The 20,056-nt window shown below is 40.8% G+C and overlaps 1 protein-coding gene across 4 annotated transcripts in view; it reads right to left on the reverse strand.

The window, feature by feature from the left end:
* Smg6 (SMG6 nonsense mediated mRNA decay factor) overlaps nt 1–20,056 on the reverse strand; it is a 242,521-nt gene that overhangs the window by 168,416 nt on the left and 54,049 nt on the right. For all 4 annotated transcript variants that reach the window (XM_085695286.2, XM_085695284.2, XM_085695285.2 and 1 more), the window contains exons 9-10: nt 16,494–16,555; nt 7,447–7,592 (exon numbers count right to left, since the gene is read on the reverse strand). In XM_085695286.2, the coding sequence (XP_085551412.1) occupies nt 7,447–7,592; nt 16,494–16,555 (208 nt within the window). The remainder of the gene's footprint in view (nt 1–7,446; nt 7,593–16,493; nt 16,556–20,056) is intronic.

Genomic DNA, 20,056 nt, shown 5'->3' on the forward strand with positions numbered 1-20,056 from the left:
GAAGGAATATTGGGGAGGGAGGTTTAAGTTGGGATAGGAATGGAAGAGTCGGGTGAGGAATAGAGCTGAGGAGGAATAACTAACACTAAGAATAATTGAAAAAGACACATGGAAACACATTCATATTCATTCTCTCCTCTCTCTCTCTCTCTCTCTCTCTCTCTCTCTCTCTCTCTTCCTTCCCTCCCTCTCTCCCCCAATCCAAATAAAACAGTTGAACTGGAGCTACCCTATATAGCATATTGTGTTCATTCCAGAAGCCATACGTTTCCAAATGCAAAGCCCAGTGTCAGGTGTGGGATACTTCGCCTTGAGTTGGTCACAGGTGTCCTGGAGACCCCTAAAATAATTTAGGCTATTGCCATTGCTCTTGTTTGGCCACCAAAACTGAACCGGTGAGGCCCTGTTGCTAAAGACTAGCCACAGGACATGGAGAAATAAAGTTGGTACTGACTGGAAAACTCCCTTCCTGCTAAATGCTTTTAGGATATTAAAAGGTGTTATACAGTCTGTTGTGTGTGTGTGGGGGGGGTTAAACCAGTCACAAACCTTGTGAACTACAATAAAAGAGCCATGGTAAGATATGTCCCATTGATACAATAGTGGCAGAAATGATACAGGGTAATCAATCACTTTATGATTAGACTTAAAGGCCATTCTACAGGAGGAAACAGCTGCTTGATACTGCAAATCTGACAATATTCCATAGCTGGGGAAATAACAGCTAAATGAACATAATATTAAACTGCTCGCTAAATTCTTATGTCAATACCTAGAGATATATAATAGTTCAGATTTCACACCTCATTAAAGAAGTTTCTTTGTGCGCTGGAGGGTAACATAGAAACCTACAACTGGTAAAGCACAGAGACTATGTGTCAGTCACAAGGAGTGTTCTGTCACAAATCTCTATCATGCTTACTGCCAAGGTTCAGGAACAGTAGAGAAGAGGTTGGGAGGGGAAAGATTTGAATAAGAGGTCAGAGAGGACCAGAGCAAAACAGTATCTTCTGGACATTACAGAACTATTGCATTCAGGAACAGAAGCTGTAGGTGCCCGCACAAGACCTATAAACAATCAAGTCAGTCTACATTCTAGAATGGAAGGAGAAGAGGTTTACAAGCCCCAACCCTTAATTATTGAGGAACTATGGACAGCTTCTGAAGGACAGAGACTCAATTTTCTTTAAGGATGTGGTGCACCAGGCTCAGTGGATGGCTCCAAGTCCAGGAGTATGTGGGCAGTGCAAATTGGGCAGCACGTACCTTTAATCCCAGCACTTGAGAGGCAATGGCAGGAGGATCTCAGTAAGCTCGAGGTCAGCCTAGTCTACAGAGTTAGTTCCAGGACAACCAAAAAAAGGGCGCGCGCGCGCACACACACACACACACACACACACACACACACACACACCAAACAAACAAACAAACAAACCTGTCTCTAAAAACAAACAAAGGCATGAAGTTAGGGGAGTAGGAGATAGGGAATGGAATCAGGAAGAACGGGGCTGAATATGATCAAAATATAGCATATAACATATATAAAATATAGCATATAACAGAGTTGTTATATTAATTATAAATTTAGACTTCATAACTTTTTCTCTTGAAATCAGCCTTTATGTATTTCTATCAAAAAATTAAGCCCTGTTGAAAAGTTTAATAATAAATCAAGCTTTTCTTTTTTTTGTTTGTTTGTTTTTCAAGGCAGGGTTTCTCTAAGCAGTCTTTGCTGTCCTGGAACTAGCTTTTGTAGACCAGGCTGGCCTTGAACTCACAGAGATTCCCCACTGCCTCTGCCTCCCAAGTGCTGGGATTAAAGGTGTGCACCATCACCGCCCGCCATAAATCAAGCTTTAAATATAGATTTAGAGCTAGGAATTCAGATTAACAATAGTGGTTACCTAGATGTGTTAGACCTTGAATTTGAGTGCTAACACTGAAAATTAGTAAAAAATGGGAAAAGAATGGGAAGGGTGGCTGCAAACACTGCTGCCAAATTTCCCCTAAACATTATTTCTCTTCCAGTATAAGTCTTTCCAAGAAGGGAAAAGGATGCCAAATTGAGAAGCAATAAAATGCTAACAAAAACTAAATATACCACTTATAATCACTGCTTAACTATAGGGATATGGCACCTTTGCATGACGCCAAACCAGCCATGGCCACCCAACCACACTGTTATCTTCAGGTAAACAAAGACCATGTTCTAAACAGGTATGATTCTAGAGTAAAGTTAATTTAATTGACATGACTGCGTTTTCTCATTTAACTTTCTACTACTTTCCTCAGCCTAAAGCAGTAGATTCATCCTGACAAGAAAAGGGACTAGAATTCAGAGCTGGGAAAATCTGTGAGTGCCTTGAAGTTTACTTCTTTCATTCTTGTCTTCTTTTCCAGGGAACTTCAGCAAAAGGCATAATCAGATTGCCAAGGGAAAGGAGTTGGCTAAGCAGTCTGTTGACAAGAGGAAAGCTTACTGATGCAGCCACCTCCAGCCTGCTTTCCCACACCTTACCCATTCTGACCTTCATAGTCACAAAAAAAATTGGCCATGTTGACTTTCTCTCTGCTAATTTACTCTAACTTGAGGAGTCCTGGAAATGAAGACCAATAGCGTTATTAGAGAAATCTACCTACCCATGATTCTCACTGAGAAAGAGCCCAAGGACTTCTATCAACAGGGATATAGGAGGAGGAATGAGAGGGACAGTTTACACAGCTAAACTCAAGTCTAACCCCTTATGAAAGGTGGATTTCCTCCAAACAACTGTTCTGTCAAGCAGAGGATTAGACACTTCATATATTCTGCTTGAGTAAAAGACTTAGAAGTGATTCGATAGAGAGAATAAACTACTCTTCCTAAAGTCTTAGGTATGCTATATGCTGAAAGGCAAATTCTGACTGTGAAATGAACCTCCTAGCTGGAGTCAACTCCATATATACTAATGACATGAAGAAGTCCATGCCTACAGGTTAAACTCTGTTAGTACCAGGTAGGCAGCCGTAGTTTTAAATTCCTATAAGACACCCATGTAGCACTTCCTCTATCCCTTGCAATTCAGGAATATTAATAACATAAGGCATACATGTGCTAGGCAGAGTGATGCATAGCTGTCTTCCTAATACTAAGAAGGTCAGGTAGGGGTATTTCAAGTTTGAGACCAGCCTGGGCTACAGAGTGAGCTATGGTCTCAAAAATAAAATAAATAAATAAATAAAAAACTACAAATGGTCATGAAATGAAGGCCAGTCTAGCTCTACCTCAATTCTAACACCTAAATGTTTTCTTCGAGCAAGTAACATGAACAGCACACAAGAAGTGCCTCTTGGGTGCCCTCTTGCTGCTGCTACCGGAGCTCTTTTAGAGGGCTGACATGGAGGCACACTCTATGCACTAGCAGAGGAGCAAAAGAAAAGGGCACAGGAAAGGGAAGCTATTCCAGTGGTGGCCAAGGAGTAACATCCAGTGATTTATAGGAAAAATAATCTAATAATACAGTAAAATAAAACAGTGTGTCTGAGATGGTTTTGATTCCAAAAATTATAAAACATATTTTTGAAAAGGGTGGGGGCAACAAAGGCAAGTCCAGATTGGAGCAAATTGGGCACAGATGAGAGACGCAAAGAGGTTTCCATGATGCCCTACCACAACTGTTGCTTCAGTTACTTGTCTTCAAGAAACTAGTTTTACTTCCTTAAATTACAATTTCTTTAAAAATTAAAGTTCTTGGAGTACTTGTGGTTTAGTTAAGCAGTTAATCCTCTAGTCTCTTATCAGCCACTACTGAAGTATTAATACTGAGACACAGAAGAAGGCCCTTTATCCTTTCAGGCTCAGAAGGCCATAGACATTGTGACATCACTCCAGGAAACACCTATGTAGCCACCAACTTTGGACATTGGCCAGGTTAAAAAAACACAACTTTCCTTGACCTTTCGCATTTATGCATTCAACAAACACCTTGTGTCTAAGAAATACCACCCTTATACCAGAACCTCTAAATATTCCTATCCTCAACTCAAACATATCTGTCTCCAACCATCTCATAGAGAGTATTAAGATTCTAAGCTATCTATAATCCCACAGAGGTAGGATTTTTACACAGGGCTCAAGATCAAGAAAGTCAGTTTCCTACATTCTAATGTAGGGAAAGGGAGAGGACACCATTCTCTCTACCACAGTTTTGCCCCTCTACTTTAGTGTCTGCTACCACATCCAAAGCATTTAAATATTCCATGTCTACAAAGAAAGCATATTTGAAATGTAAACACAATAAAGTGTTAGCAGTCAAATCATTTCCACCTCCGGTCTACTGATATAAAAAGAAGGTAGTTACTGCAAAGGGATCACTCAACACAAAAATGATCCATGATGGTATTGTAGCACTAGGCCATCAACAAAGGACATACTTTTTAAAGGAAAAACAACTCTGTTGCTTTCCAAATTATAATCCCGACCCCACATCATGGAGATGGCTCTGGCACAGACCAAAAGAATCTAACAAGATCACCTCTTCTTCAGGCTTTAATGTTCTACTTTACAGAGCCCAGGAACTAACATATGCAAACAACCCACCCAGAAGGACACATCCAAGAGGGAATGAAAAGAAAAATGATGGTCCAGATGTTCTGTAATTTGCAATGACTGCCAAATCACCATGGACCCAGAGCACCTGGGAGGCCAGGCTGTGTCAGGCCTTGCTTCCTGGTTTCAGACAGCCAGGGACCTGTGGCTGGGTGGTGACTGTGACAGCCTGCAGACTGGCTGGGACAGAACCCGTTAGAAGGGCACCAGCTGACAGGACTTGGGGGCTAAACACACAGAGCTTGATTTATCACTTCCTTACTCATAAAAATGTGATTCAAAGTGCTGCTGATTAGTGAAGGATTTAAATCGTTACCCTCTCCCCAACCCCCTTCTCTCACCACCCCCAACACAGATGCTGCTACTCAGCCACAACACCCCCTTCTTGCCACTGTCCGTGCAAGCACAGCACAGGGGCCCAGAGATGATGACTCATGTGCTGGGAAATGGAAAAGTGCATCTTCCCACCAACCAGCCCTGCTGAGTGCTCTGTTCACCCCTCTCCCAATGGCAGCCCACACAGTGGGGTCTGGATGGCCGCCTCAGCTGCACACCGGGTACTTGGCAGCACGTCCGCAGAGCTCTGTGTCCCAGTTGAGTGTTATATCCTGTGGCCTGGGCTGTTTTTCCCTGAACCACCCTTGGAGCCTGTGACCACCTCATCTTAGGCTCCTCTTGTCTCATGGAGCTGAGAGCCAGGCCAAGAGCAGTAAAAGGGAGCAGGGCCATAGGTTTTTACCTGTCATTTCTGGCTAGAGGATCCACCTTACGACCAACTACAGAAAAAGCCCTACAAAAATATCTTGACCTCAAATACCGAACAGTCCTCCTCACCTTCCTTTTATCCATATTTTCTTAACCTTTACTTAGCAACAGCTACAAGAAAAAGACTCACTAGTGGTCCATGAAAAGCCGAGGGTATTTTTTTCTACACAGAAGAAACTGTTGAAAACAGGCTCTTTACATTCACACACAGAGAGACCACAGGTCCTTTGTTGCTGAACTGTGTGCCTCAGCTCTCCAACTCACACACAGCAGTGGGTGGTTTGGATAGGAGAGCAGAAAGTGAATGCAGGGCAACAGGAGCCCTGCTTCTAGAGCCCAGAGAGCAGACACGAGTGTCACTATGCAGCTCTGACTGGCCAGGAGCTTCATAAGGAGACCAAAATTAAAGGCGTGGACACCACACCCTGAGAGCTTCCTTCTTGGTAGCAAAATTTCCCTCCCTTTAAGACTACACAGGCTCACCAGGGCACCACTACACTTCTTCTTCTGAGAAACCAATGCTTCCCTGTGAGACTCCAGGTCTTCTTGCAGCCCCATGTCAACAGCTGCCTCAGGAATGACTGGGTACACTGAGAAAGGCTCTTATACGCCTGTATCTTGCACACTGCTGAAAGTTCTGGATGCTGTTATCAGTAAGCTTCATGGATAAAGTCCTCCAGGATTCAGAGGGGATTGAAAACCCAGGAGAATCCCTGTTTTTAGGGAAAATGTGGTACACTCACTCATTAAGGAAGGTCCCTACCAGTAGCAAGTTGAGCAAAAATCCCAATACAGACAGAAGGAAACAGATGAACTTCAGGATGAGCAGAGAGGGCTCTGAGAAAGGGTACAATCAAAGAGCAGTGGCACTGTTTAGAAACATTAGGTCTGCTTTATGACACAGTCTCCATGGGGCAATTCCTACTTCCTGGCATTGCAGATAAGAATCTGACCAAACATTCTCTGTTGATGCTCTAGAATGACTCCTTGGCAACATGTTGTGCAGAAACACAAAATAATGTCACTCATACTACATATTTCTATCAAGTCAAACAACATCAACCTTACCTAAATGAGGTACAGAGAGGGGAAGGAATCTTAGAAATATCCTTCAAACATGACATAGTCATCAGAACATTAAAAAAGAAACTGTACCAATCTTCCCTTCCCTCCTCCTCCCCACACCCCCCAACACACACACACACACACACACACACACACACACACACACACACAAAGAGAGAGAGAGAGAGAGAGAGAGAGAGGGAGGGAGGGAGAGAGAGAGAGAGAAACCAAGCAGTCAGAAAAACATGTCAGAATGCAAACCAGTACACAAGCCAAATTCTGAGCCTGGTAGGTTTTATGCTTCCAGATTTGAGTCACCAAAGCTCATCAATTCTCTGTTCTTTCTCTCTGGCAGGGTCCCACAAGGGATATCCCATAGGGAACTAGACTTTTCCATATTGAACAAACAGGGTACATGAGTCCAGAAACAGCAATTCCCAATCCCTGCCAAGCATACGGTCTTCGGAATGAAACATTTCAGCAATGCCTCTCCCTTGGGAAAAAACTGGGTCTGTAGCCTCTAAGAGGCCTTGCTGTTGCCATTAACATGGCCAGATGTGCAAAAGTATCTCTAGATTTTTAAATTAAACTTTATACTCATAAATCTCTCCTTTTATCCCACCCAAGCACCAGAGTCTAACAGAATTCAGAGACTTAAGACCTAAGAAGCAATAGTGGGGAGGTGTAGGGGTGTGTGTGTGTGTGTGTGTGTGTGTGTGTGTGTGTGTGTGCGTGCGCGTGCACGCGCCCAGGGCAAGTGATAAGGTACATAGAAAAGATACTAAATTCGGGGCTGGAGAGATGGCTCAGAGGTTAAGGACGCTGACTGTTCTTCCAGAGGTCCTGAGTTCAATTCCTAGCAACCCCATGGTGGCTCACAACCATCTACAATGAGATCTGGTGCCCTCTTCTGGCATGCAGTCATCCATGGAGGCAGCACACTGTATTGTATACATAATAAATAAAATCTTTAAAAAAAAAAGATACTAAATTCAACTGTTTAGAAGGAGAAACTGAATTTTCCTCACCTTTCAATTGGGAGTTATGCACAGCAAACATGTTGATGGTCATAAGTTGCAGCATACGGGTACTTCCAATAGGAGATGGGCTATGTTGCAGCAACACTTGGAACTCCTTAAGGACCTTCTCAGCCACTGCAGGGAATGTCTCCATCCTACAGATATAGAGAGTCCATTATTGAGGCAGTCCTTAAAAGCACCTGGAAAAATGATGCCTCCTTCCCCAAGCAGAGAACCTATGAAGTTTCTTTGCTAGTCTTACAAAACCTTCCTGGTATCCTATAGTTTTACACAAATAGAAGAAAAAAATAGAGAACAAAGTGTTCAAAGTTTACAGATGAAAACAACTCAATTACTGGATAAATTTGGCTATAACACTTTGGCATGCTATTTTTTAACCTGCAATATTAAATGGATTCAAAAGGACATAAGCTTCTCTTTGAAGGAGGGATGGCTCAGTGGTTAAGAGCTTTGCCTGCTCTTCCAAAGGTCCTAAGTTCAATTCCCAGCAACCACACGTGTGCTCACAACCGTCTGTAATGAGATTTGGTGCCCTCTTCTGGCCTGCAGGGATACATAAAAACTGAATACACAATAAACAAATCTTTTAAAAAAGAAAAAAAAAGTTTCTCTTTGAAAGCCAGGGCGGTGGTGGCACACGCCTTTAATCCCAGCACTTGGGAGGGAGAGGCAGGTGGATCTCAGGCGGATCTCTGTGAGTTTGAGGCCAGCCTGGTCTACAACAGCTAGTTCCAGGACAGGTTACAAAGATACAGAGCTACCCTGTCTCAAAAAAAACAAAAAACAAAAAAAAACACAACAACAACAACAACAAAAAAAGAGTTTCTCTTTGAAACAGGGTTCTAAATAATAAACAAATTTCCTTTAGGCTATAATACCTACACCTTCCCTAAAAGTCTCCGATATGAAAACTGTATAAAAGAAGTCTCAACATGTAAAAGATTCTTTATTGAAAGATTTACTTTAGAAACAAGACATGGTAGTGGCTCATGCCTATCAACCCAGTGCTGAGCGGCTGAGGCAGGAGGATCTGAAGTTCAAAGACAGTCTAGAAGACACAGCAAGAGCTTGTCTAAACTTTAAAAACAAAAAGAAAGAACTCAGACATAGCTCTGCCTTCTTAGGTGTTATCAAATTCACTGCCCACCCATTGATCCCAAACTTCCCCTTGAGGAGCCCCAAACCTAGGACTCCCAATGGTTTGCTTCCAGCCTTTCCTGTGCTGCTATCCTCCCTCTCACAAGCCTCTGCTCATTAGGGTCTGCATGTTTTCAGGCCAGTGGAAATACAATGCCCTGGCCAACTGCCACTCCCAATACAGGAAGAGCCTGTAATGTAGGGAGGCAGAAATCCAGCCAGTGACCTAGGGCTCCTAAGGAGAGGTCATTCAAACCATTGCTTGCCAAATGTGGCCACTGGATCCTAAACAGTGGTGCATGCCTGGAGCTCCTTTGGCAACAGGAGTAAACCACAGCTGAAATCCTCTGAAATAAAAAGCAAACTCAAACTTGGTGCTAGAGAGAGAAACCAGGCACACAGGCCTTAGGGCTATGCTGAACAATTCGTGGTCAGCAAAGAATCTTTTACTCCTCCCACCCCCCACGCCCGCCATCCAATTGCTTGTGGTGCACTGATGGTGCAGTGGGGAACAGCTCTAGTCTGGATTAATAAATAGCTTCTGGAAAGCCAAGGCAGGCAACCCCTTCTCAAATCCTGGAGAAAGGTGGTGTGACTTTCACCCCAACCTTAGTCTTTATCGTTGAATAGCAACCTCCCTAGATAAGAAAACCCCAGAGCTTTATGGAATTTTGGCAACTTTTAAACCTTGTTTTTGGATGGCAACTTGTACTGCTGACCTGCTGGTGCCCAGAAGTCATGCCACAGCAACGGGTCAATCACAGTTTACATTCCAGTTTGCCTCTGCTCAACTGTCCTCATTTTCACTGGCACAAAACATGCCATGCATTTGCTTCCCGCACTACCCCCATGCCCCAAATCAAAGCAAAGCAAAGCAAAACAAAACAAAGCAAAAAAGATTTTCCCTTTAAAAAACTTCAGAGCTGCTAAGATTCTCGATAGACTAGGAATGGCAGGGAGTGATGTTTGTGGCTGGATCGGATCCATTTTTCCCCATGGGCCATAACAAAGGTTTCATTTTAAATCCTGACACTGTGCAGCACTCTCTCTGGATGGAAGTGGGGAGGGGGCTAGTACTTCTCATTACAAGAAGAGCAGAGATCACTCTGCATGAAAAAGCGACCATACTGGGCAAGTTTCAAGGCCATGTGTCTCCACGTTGAAAGGCAGTAGAGAGCCAGCAGAATGACAGGACAGAAGTGTCACATGGGACATGTGTCTGAGGAAGCCTCTTCTCTGGGGTAGGAACTGAAACAGATCCATTCACACTCCATGGGTCAGACTAAAGTCTGATATGAATACAGGTCAAATGTTCACATTCTCTTTTTCAGAAACTTAAAACAAACAAACATACCAAAAACCTCCGTTTGATAAGCACAACATAATTAAAAGAATCAGGGGTAAGAATATAAATTAGTCTCTCACATCAAATATAAGAGAATATGGCTTTTTCAGAACTCAAGAGGCATAGACAGGAAGATCTCTGTGAGTTTGAGGTTTGTCTTATCTACAGAGCAAGTTCTAGCCCAGTTAGGGCTACTGAATGAGACTCTGGCTCCCTCACCCCACTTTGAGACGGAGTTTCTCTGTAGCTTTAAAACTTATCCCGGAACTCCTTCTATAGACCAGGCTGACTTCGAACTCACAGAGTTCCGTCTGCCTCTGCTGGGATTAAAGGTGCTTGCCACACTGCCCGGCATAACCCCATCTTAAAAAGAGAAACTGGGGCCAGGCAAATACCTTTAATCCCAGCACTTGGGATGCAGAGGCAGACAGATCTCTGTGAGTTCAAGGCCAGCCTGGTCTAAAGACAGGACAGGCTCCAAAGATACAGAGAAACCCTATCTTTAAAAAAAAAAAAAATTAAAAAAATTTAAAATTAAATAGAAGGTCACCTTTCCAGAGGCAGGAAAATCTCTGTGAGTTTGAGGCCATCCTGGTTTATATAGTGAGTTGCAGAACAGCCAGGACTATAATAGAGAAATCCTGTCTCAAACAAACAACCAAAAGATCACTTCTTCAGGATTCAATAATGAGACTTCTGCTTCCCAGATTTTTAACCAAATTCCTTTTTGACTTTGGTTTCAAACTATAAGTAGTTTCATGTCTTTTTCTTTGAGAAATATCTTTACTACTTATCTACATTATCAAAAAAATTACACTAAAACTGACATAATGATAGTATATTATTTCTATATTTTTAAGTGCATGTGTGTGTGTGCATGCACACATGAATGCAAAACCCAAAGCTGTACATGGTGGCACATGTCTATAATGTTAGGACTGAGAAGGCAAAGGTTAAAGAGGATAGTTGAGTCTGAGGTTAGCCTGAGTTATTATATAGTCTCACTATATAATAAACAAATAAACAAAAATGTGGGTGAAGCCCACAAAATTTTATTTTTACATATACATAGATAAGTATACAAAAAGGCTTTGAGGTACATATAACGCAGTGTCCAGTGTTCCCTCTTTAGAGAGCACAGTATGAAGGTAGGGTTGAGTTGGTACAGAGTTGACAGAAATTTTAACCTTAGCGATAGTTTTGTGTTTTATAAGAATTCTTGGATGTTACTTATGAAAAAAATTATAAAATTTAAAAGAGGGAAGAACATGAGTAACAACAATAAAGGGGGAAGAGGAGAAACAGAGAAACTGTCAGAAGCACCTAAAACACTCAGACACCTGGAGTCCAGGTGTGGCAGTATCCAGCACCTGGAGAGTTGATAGGCTAGGGCTGCAGGGCTGCTGTGAGTTCAGGGCCTGCCTCAGCTAGCTATGAAGTTCAAGAACAGCTGGCTACAGTGTGAGACGAATAAACAAATGGGAGAAAAAAAAAAACACCACCAACAAAAAGCATCTCCAGCAGCACTGCTTGTAAAGCTGCTATTGATTTTGTAATCATGTGAGGGAAAACACACATTCAGTGAATAACTGTAAAACAATTTAATATGATTACCTTCATACATACAAACAAAAATGACCTTAAAATATGCACTGAACTTAATATCCAGCTACTGCTGGTTATTAAGAATCTGAGTATTAAAAAAAAGAAAAAAAAGAATATGAGTACTTAGATAGGTGTAGCGGCTTGTGCCTTTATTCCCAGCACTCAGGAGGCAGAGGCAGGCAGATCTCTGTGAGTTTGAGGCCAGCCTGATCTACACAGTGAGTTCCAGGACAGCCTACATAGTACCAGGAAAACAAACAAACAAAACACAAATATGAGTAACTTTTTATTTTTTCTTTTTGCTAAGTTTTCTAAATATTTGATAATGAACATTGTATAATACCAAAAAACTTTCTCTATCATGAATACTTCTGAGTTTGGTATTTAAAGACATTTAATAATTTTACAGATAAATTAAAATCAAAATACTTTATTTTTAAAGAACTCAAAATCCAAAATAAATATACTAGTTTTTAAATTCCAAGACCTTGGTACAAATAAAATGACCAGGCAAGAGAGCACAAACTAAAGTGAGTAACCTTAATCAAGGCAGTAATAGGAAACAAAAATTTTCCAGTAGTCACAATTCAAGAGTCTATAGGTTGCTAGCTTCTGAACTCTCTTAGCTGAGGCCAAGTGCAGGTCTGATCTGCTTCTCACTGGAAAAACATCTTCTATCTATCAGAAGCCTTCAGGCAACCCTGACTGACTGCTCTTCCAGAGTCCAAGAGGACTCAGTTCCTATTCTCTCAAACCTAAGAAGATAGATAACTTTCAAAGCATGCACTTCACTGACTTACGTGGCTAACGTGATCTCTAGAGACACCTTGTCTCATCTGAATGGCAGTTTCAAAAGATCAATCTTTCAGACAACACTGGGACCCAGACTCAAGAATGCCTCAGACAGTGACTAACAGGATAGGTCCAATCCCTCAGACACTGAGGACATAGCTGGGCTAGACAACATTCTCTACAGAAAAGAATCAGGCATCCTAACTTGACTCTCAACTTCTTTATTCTCTAAAAACTTAGAACAACACAGAAGCATTTTTTTTTCTTTTACTTAAACCATGTCACAGGGTGGAGATGAGAGAAAGCATCATACTGTTATATAACAAAGAAACTAGAATGACTGTCAGCCATAATCTATTTAAACCACTGGACTGAAGCGTACAAAATCTTCTGACTTGTTTACTCTGAAGGCCTTCTAATTACCGTTTGTATTAAAAAAAATTATTGGCATTTAATCTCATTAAAACCAGTTGGTATCAAGAGTAAGCAGATTTGCCTTGCACACAGTAGGCGTTCAAGTATATACAGGTACAACATGAACCCCAGGCACAGAGAAGACCTAAACCAAAGGAGTAGTGTCAGGGCATTTCTGGAAAGGGAGGCACAGCATGTGCCTTCAGCTGGTCTCCATTACAATCTCTTCAGTCTTAATTCTTTTTCAGCACCTCCCACATTTCACATCTTCTTGTTAATGAGGCACTGGCCCATGATGTTATATGTAGCTTGCATTCATTGCTTTTCTAGGCTTACAGAGTTCTTTTGTTTTTAACTTAAAAGAGAAAAAAAATTTAATTTGTGTGTGTGTGTGTGTGTGTGTGTGTGTGTGTGTAGGTGTTCACAGAAATCAGAAGAAATCACCCAACCCCTGAAGTTGGAGTTGGAGCTACATGGGAACTGGGACTGAACCCAGGTTTTCTGTAAGAACACTCAATAAGCCATCTCTCCAGCCTCTATTTTTTTCTTCCTTTTTAACAATAGGAATGTTACTGCTGTTTCTGTCTTGCTGAATTAATGTTGGGCTCAATTTCCTCTTATCTCAAAAATAGTATGAGAGAAATACTCATGAAGGGATTGAAATATGCCTAGAATTGATAGACAGTTTCTTCATTGAAAAAAAACCATGTTTCACCTTTTATAAAAATAAAACTGCATCAACTATCTTTTTCTTTTTTCTTTTTCTGTTTTTTCTTTTATTTGCTTTTTTAAGACAGGGGTTCTTTGTGTAGCCTTGGCTGTCCTGGAATTTGCTTTGAAGACCAGGCTAGTCTCGAACTTACAAAGATCCACCCACTTCTGCCTTCTGAGTTCTGGAATTGAAGGTGTGCACCACTACCTCCTGGCTTCTTTTTTTTCAAAAAAGCAGTGTGTGTGTATGCGTGTTGGTGTACATATGCCTCAATGCATGTATGGAGGTCAGAGGAAAAACTGCAGGGGTCAGCTCTTTCCAGCATGTGGACCCAGGGGATGGAACTCGGGTCATCAGTATTGTAGCAAGCAGATTTGACCACTGAACCATCTCATCAGCCATGGATTAACTAACTTTTTGACAACAGATGTCAATAACAGAAGAAAGAGATCCTGGAAATTAATCTAGGCCAAAGTAAACTACCTCAGACAAATGATATAAGATAATCTATTCCTTTTTAAAAACCCTCCAGGGAAGGAAATTCCCAAACATATTCCCTCTGTGAAAACCTTCCTTTTCGTTTGAGACAGTTTCATATGCATGTCAGACTGGCTAAAACTTGCTATATATCCAGTGATGACTTTGAACTTCTGATCCTTCTGCCTCCACCTCTTGAGTGATAGAATTATAGGTAAGTGCCACCACATGCAGTCTTTATTGGTACTGAAGTTACTCAGGTTTTACTGAATGCTATGCAAGTTTAAAAAAAAAAAAACCCAACAAATTACATACAACCTTAGCCCTCATTTTCTAGCTGTTTAAGCATTACTGTGGCTCTTTGTCAAACTTGCTTTAAAATATCTGTGCTTAAATATGAAAACTTTAAAAGAGGAAATAAAATATAATTAACACTTAATCTGATAAAAACATATCTTAAATAATCTTACCATACATTGAAATAAGACTTATATACGCTTTCCAGTTCTAAAATTCTAATGAACAAGAAACAATCTAAAACTAGCTCTCCATAGGAGGCACTCTGGCTCCCAACAAACATTTGCCTGAAGACATTGTTAATCACAATTTGGGATTGGAGTATGTGACTGTCATGTAGTAGAAAGATGCTACAACATAGAGGCTACCATAAACCTTGACAAAGACAAACAACATGGCACAAAAAACCCAAAAGAACAAATATAAAAGGGAAAAGGGAGAGCCAGGTGTGACTGTATGTCCTGTAATCTCAGCATTTAGGAATTGGCTGCAGAGAGATCAGAAGTTCAATTATCTGGACTTCAGGACACTCTGGCTACCTAAAAGGGGACGGGAAACGAGAAGAAAAAAGGAAAGGGAAGGGAAAGGAAGGAGGAAGAAAAGAAGGAAAGCAAGAAAGAAAAGAAGAAAGAAAGAGGAAAAAGGTGAGTAAACTATAAAAGATAAAGAGGTAATAGGAAAACCATCAACCGCTATCTTATTCTTTCACCAGTCCACAATGAACATGCTAGCTACCATCGTAACTGCAGCTTTGGCACTCACTGGTGACCAGCTTGGATCTATAGTTACCTACTGGAATATCAGATAACTTTCTCTGGTCTTTCCCAACCCTTCTATTTCTTATAATCCTTTATTTCTTCATTCACACAACTGTTAACCAAGTACTCAGGATACAGTTGAGCTGGACAAAGCTTCTGCCACTGGAGGAAATGCTGATGGTGCCAGGGAGAAGTTAGAAGCAACTAACATATGTAGTTTATTTTTACCAAGTAAATTACTCCACATTTATTTCTAGTAGTAGAGATTCTTTATCTTTTGGAATTTTTCCAATTTTCCCAAGTCATTTCAAAATCTAAAATATTCTTGAAATGGCCGTAACTGTCACTCTTGCACAAGATGATGCCAAATCAGTACACGTGAAACACACTGCTATCCACAATACATAGGGCGATGGTCTTTCAAGAAGGACAAAGCCTTTTAGGATCTCAAAAGAGTAAATAGAAAAGTATGTGGAAACTGACATGACTCCTATTTTCCCAAAGGAAACTTATAGCACTACAGATAAACTTACAAGTTCATGGTGAAAAGTAAAAGGGAAACAGGAGATTTGCAATATGAAGCCAATCACCTCAAAGGGCAGCTCACAATAAAACTTCTAGTTCAGAAAAGATTAAAACCCAACAGGAATCCAAATATGCTGGTACACTTGGGAATTCCAGCACTTAAGAAGCTGAGGCAGGAAGGTCACCAAATTTTAAGCCAGCCTGGGCAAGAAACCCTGTCTCAAAAAAGACAAAACCAATCAAACAAAACTCAAGCAGCAGACCTGTCTGGAAGAGCTGCGGCTTCTTCTCTTCGATGTCCTTTACTCAGGGAGGTCCTACATAGGAGACATCTCCTTTGACAAGAAGCTTTTGGATGACATCAGGAAAAACTCTTCTGATGCACCAGAGGATACACAAAACTCTTCCTAGGGACTTAGCGGGGAAGTACTAAGTGTCTGCACAGACTCCCTTCTCTGGAACTTCCCATGGACAGATAAATCCATGGGAGATTTGGGGTTTACTGAGATCAGCGATGTGGCACAGCAGTTGGAGCACACAGGAAGAGAGACAGGTCATAACACAAAGGAATGCAAGTATTACTCTTGTTTTTGAGGAGAAATAAGAAGATAGTTTTTCCTCAAGGAGGACCCCTGGAAGCTGCAGCCGGGGATGCAGAATGACTATCTCAGACTCACTGGGGGCTAACCGGAAGACAGTAGCAACAGAAAACCAAGGGGACTAGGAGAGAAGACTGAGAAAACACTGTCCTTAAAGAAAGTTTTAGGAAAGAAAGAGAAAAAAGAAGCAAAGATAAAAGTGGTATCTTTCAAACTTCATGAACACAGCAGAAAAGAAAGTGAAGGGAAGGTGGAGGCCTCTGAGAATTCACACCCTGTGCCCTCAGTTACAAACACAGGCTAGTTGCTAACAATATTAAATTCCAAAATGACTTGTAATGTAGGGAAATAAAATAAACATCCTGCACACTTACCCAATCCGGGTAAACAGCTTCCCATGGGCATGGAGAAAACTGAGGATGAACCTTTTGTTCAGCTGCATGGGAAAAAGAGAGAGGAGAAAACAATTAAACTTTCCCCAGTTTCCTGTTACTGAACACAGTCCCCAGTGACACAATAACCTGGCCAGGGTCTAAAGGGGTGGGCACTGGGGATGGGAACCAAATGGACATGCCCAAACTCTTGCACAGACCCAGGGCACATGCCCAACAGCTGCAGTTCAGCTGAGCCAAGGCTAACAGAATGCTCAGTGAGTGGACAGCACCCTCTGCTGGCAGTGGCACCCCTGTGCAGATTTGGAGGCAGTGAATCTGAACTGAGAAGATGAAGCCTCCTTTTTTCTATGGGATCTAGAAACCACTACTGGCTCCATAATAATGAAAACAAAATTCTAACAGGAATAAAGTAAGTGATTTTGGAGAAAGTCCTGATTGCATGTATGAGTTATTTTATATCTATGTAAGAAAGCAGGTCTCTGACAACTAAGGTTAAGTTATTCATGACCAAGGTGGTTCATCAAATAAAATACCAGCTTTTGAAACTGGAGTTCTGTTCTGGATCTGGATCTGGAGCTGAAGAGTGTCTATAGAGACCAGGTATAAAGTAGGCTGGTGGTGACAGTAGGAACCTCTGGTGGTTACTCTCCAGTTTCAACAAATGCTCTATGTAAAACCAAGCTGGAAAGTAGAATATGGGTTTTATGTAAAATACTCTGGCTTTTAAGTACTAGATACAAATAAAAATTATTTGAACATTAGGTAAGTCCCAAATTTGTTTGCCAGTCACACGTAACCTATGAGCCACAAATCTGTAATCTTGATTCAAAGATTCTAGAAAATCTCAGTCAAAACTGAGATAATTCCTTTGTGCAAAATAAAGATGAGGGGGGAAGACTGAATTTAAAGAGACAATTTAAACAATCAATCCCATTATCTTCCCTATCTCCTAGAAATAATATTCTATAGTCTGTCAAAAGGGAGGGTTGAGACTGTTGACTTATGTTGAGAGTGGCAGTGTAAACCTATAATCCCAGCACTGGGGAGGCAGAGGCAGATATATCTCTGTGAGTTCAAGGTCAGCCTGGGCTACAGAGTGAGTTCTAAGACAGTCAGAGCTACATAGAGAGACCCTGCCTTAAAACTTATAGAAAAAATGAAGAAATATTGATTGCAAGTGGGAAATTAGCAAGATGGCTAATAGGTAAAGGCACCTGCCATCAAGTCTGGCAGCCTGTGTTCAATTCCCAGGACCTACATAGTAGAAAAAGAAATAACTCCCACAAGTTATTCTCTGATCTCCAGATGTGCAATCAGCCCCCACCATGCACTAAATAAATAGGTAAATAAATGTAAAAACAAAAAGAGGGTAACTACTAGAATAAGGAACAAATCCAACAGCCATGGATAGTATACCCCCAAAGAATAATAAAAACTTCTGGGTCATGACCCTGCAAAACAGAATACCATTAAAATTATGGCAGTTCTACCTATTTCATACAGAAATGGAATGTAGCAATGATTTCAACATCTAACCTGGCGAATAAGCTTCCATTTTATTTCTGCCTTAAGTGAATTACACTGAACAGCCATTAAAAAGCGAAATGATGATGTGTGTGATTTAAAAGCTCAAGCTAGTTACAACATGATATGTCAAGGCCAGGGATAGTGGGAAAGGTTTTACCAATCATTTTATCAAAATTAGCAGCTCTCAAGATTTGGTAGGAGAGAAGGATGGTGCAAACAGAGACTGCCTTCCCATCAAACAGACTTGCATTTATTTAAGTCTTCCCAGACCATTTATTTACCTGCTGTGTGGTATCTTAGGGAACTGATCCAAATTCCCTAAGTTCCTTCCCCCATCCCTTCAGACCTAGTCTTGCTATAAGGTCCAGACTGGCATCAAATTTGCAATTTTTCTGCATCCACCTCCTCAATGATGGAATTCTAGACAAGCACCACACCCACCCTATTAAATTAGAACCTTTCTACAAGTATAAAATCATTTCAAATAGAGGGGTAAAAATATACATTCTCAATTCTTATTTTAGCTTAGTTATTTCTCTTCTCACAACTATCAAACAATCCTCTATAAATTACTTATATTTACATGCAAAGGGTATTTTAGTAGGAAAAAGAATTATTAGTAGTCCACTAATTCAAGCCGAAAGTTATCCCTTGAGCTTTAAGGCAAGCCCAAGATGTAAGCTGCTTTAAAGAGGAGGGTTAGAATTTGAATCCGGGTCTTCAGACTCTAAGCACAATTTTCCTTCTCTTAATTTCAAGAAAAAACTTGTGAACTGACTCAATGGGGAGTGAATGAGAACAAATGAAAAGCAATAAGATATTGTTTTGATTTTATTTATTTACTTATTTATTTTTTACTGAATGAATAGGAAACAGTGAACCAGAAAGCTCCTGGAATAAAGTAAAACACCCAAGTGATTTTGGAACATCCTGGCATTACCCATACTTCCTAAAGGGACTTTCTTAAGATAGTCAGATGAAGTCTACCTAACCCACTTGAATCTCCATTTGCTACTATTATATATATTTTGTTGTTGTTGTTTTTCCTAAGACAGAGTTTCTCTGTGTTGCCCTGGCTGTCCTGTAACTTGCTCTGTAGACCAAACTCAGAGATCCACCTGCCTCTGCCTCTTAAATGTTGGGATTAAAGGTGTGTGCCACCACTGCCAGGCACTACTATTGTATTTTAACTGCATCTAATAAAGAAAAAATAAAGGTCTCACTGGCATAATTTTTCAACTAAAGGAAATAAGGGTAATTTCGGAGAACTTTTTTGTTGATTTGTTGGTTTTGTTTGTTTGTTTTTGAGACAGAGTAGCTGTCCTGGAAGTCACAGAGATCCACCTGCCTCTGCCAGGAGCCCTGGGATTAAAGGTGTGCACTACCATGCAGAGTTGTTGTTTTTTAAAGGGAACTTTAACAGTATACATTCACTTTCTCTTTCGTTTCTCTTTCTCCCTGACCTTGAGAATTAATGTTTTATTTCAGACTAAAGTATCTGCTACCCTAACTTTTGTTCCATTTTGTTATCACCAAAATCACTTTAATTAGGAAAGGAAGCAAAAATGTGGGTGTACCTGAGGGAAAGCATGCTACCCAGAGGGAACAGATTTGTTACACATTTGTACTGTCACCCCTCCATACACACACATACACACACTATAAAACAGAGTTTCTATTAGTAACATTGCCTAGCTCATAAGTAAAAAAATTAAAATACAAATAAAAGAATTCTAAAACCAGGTAATCATGAGGGTACACACCTGCTGTCCTTGTCCTTCATGAGTAGAAGCAGAAAGATCATGAGTTTAAGGCTATTTTTGGCTACAGAGCAAATTTGAGGCCCATTGGCTACATGAAATCCCATGTTAAACACAACAACAAAGAAATCTCGCCAAGAAAATTAAGTTGAATTAGTACTTTAATAACTGTCTCTTTGGACTGGAGAGATGACTCAGGTTAAGAGCACTGGCTGTTCTTCCAGAAGTCCTAAGTTCAATATCCAGCAACCACAT

This window comes from Myodes glareolus, chromosome 9 (assembly GCF_982192425.1).
Source record: "Myodes glareolus chromosome 9, mMyoGla1.1, whole genome shotgun sequence".
Lineage (NCBI taxonomy): Eukaryota > Metazoa > Chordata > Mammalia > Rodentia > Cricetidae > Myodes > Myodes glareolus.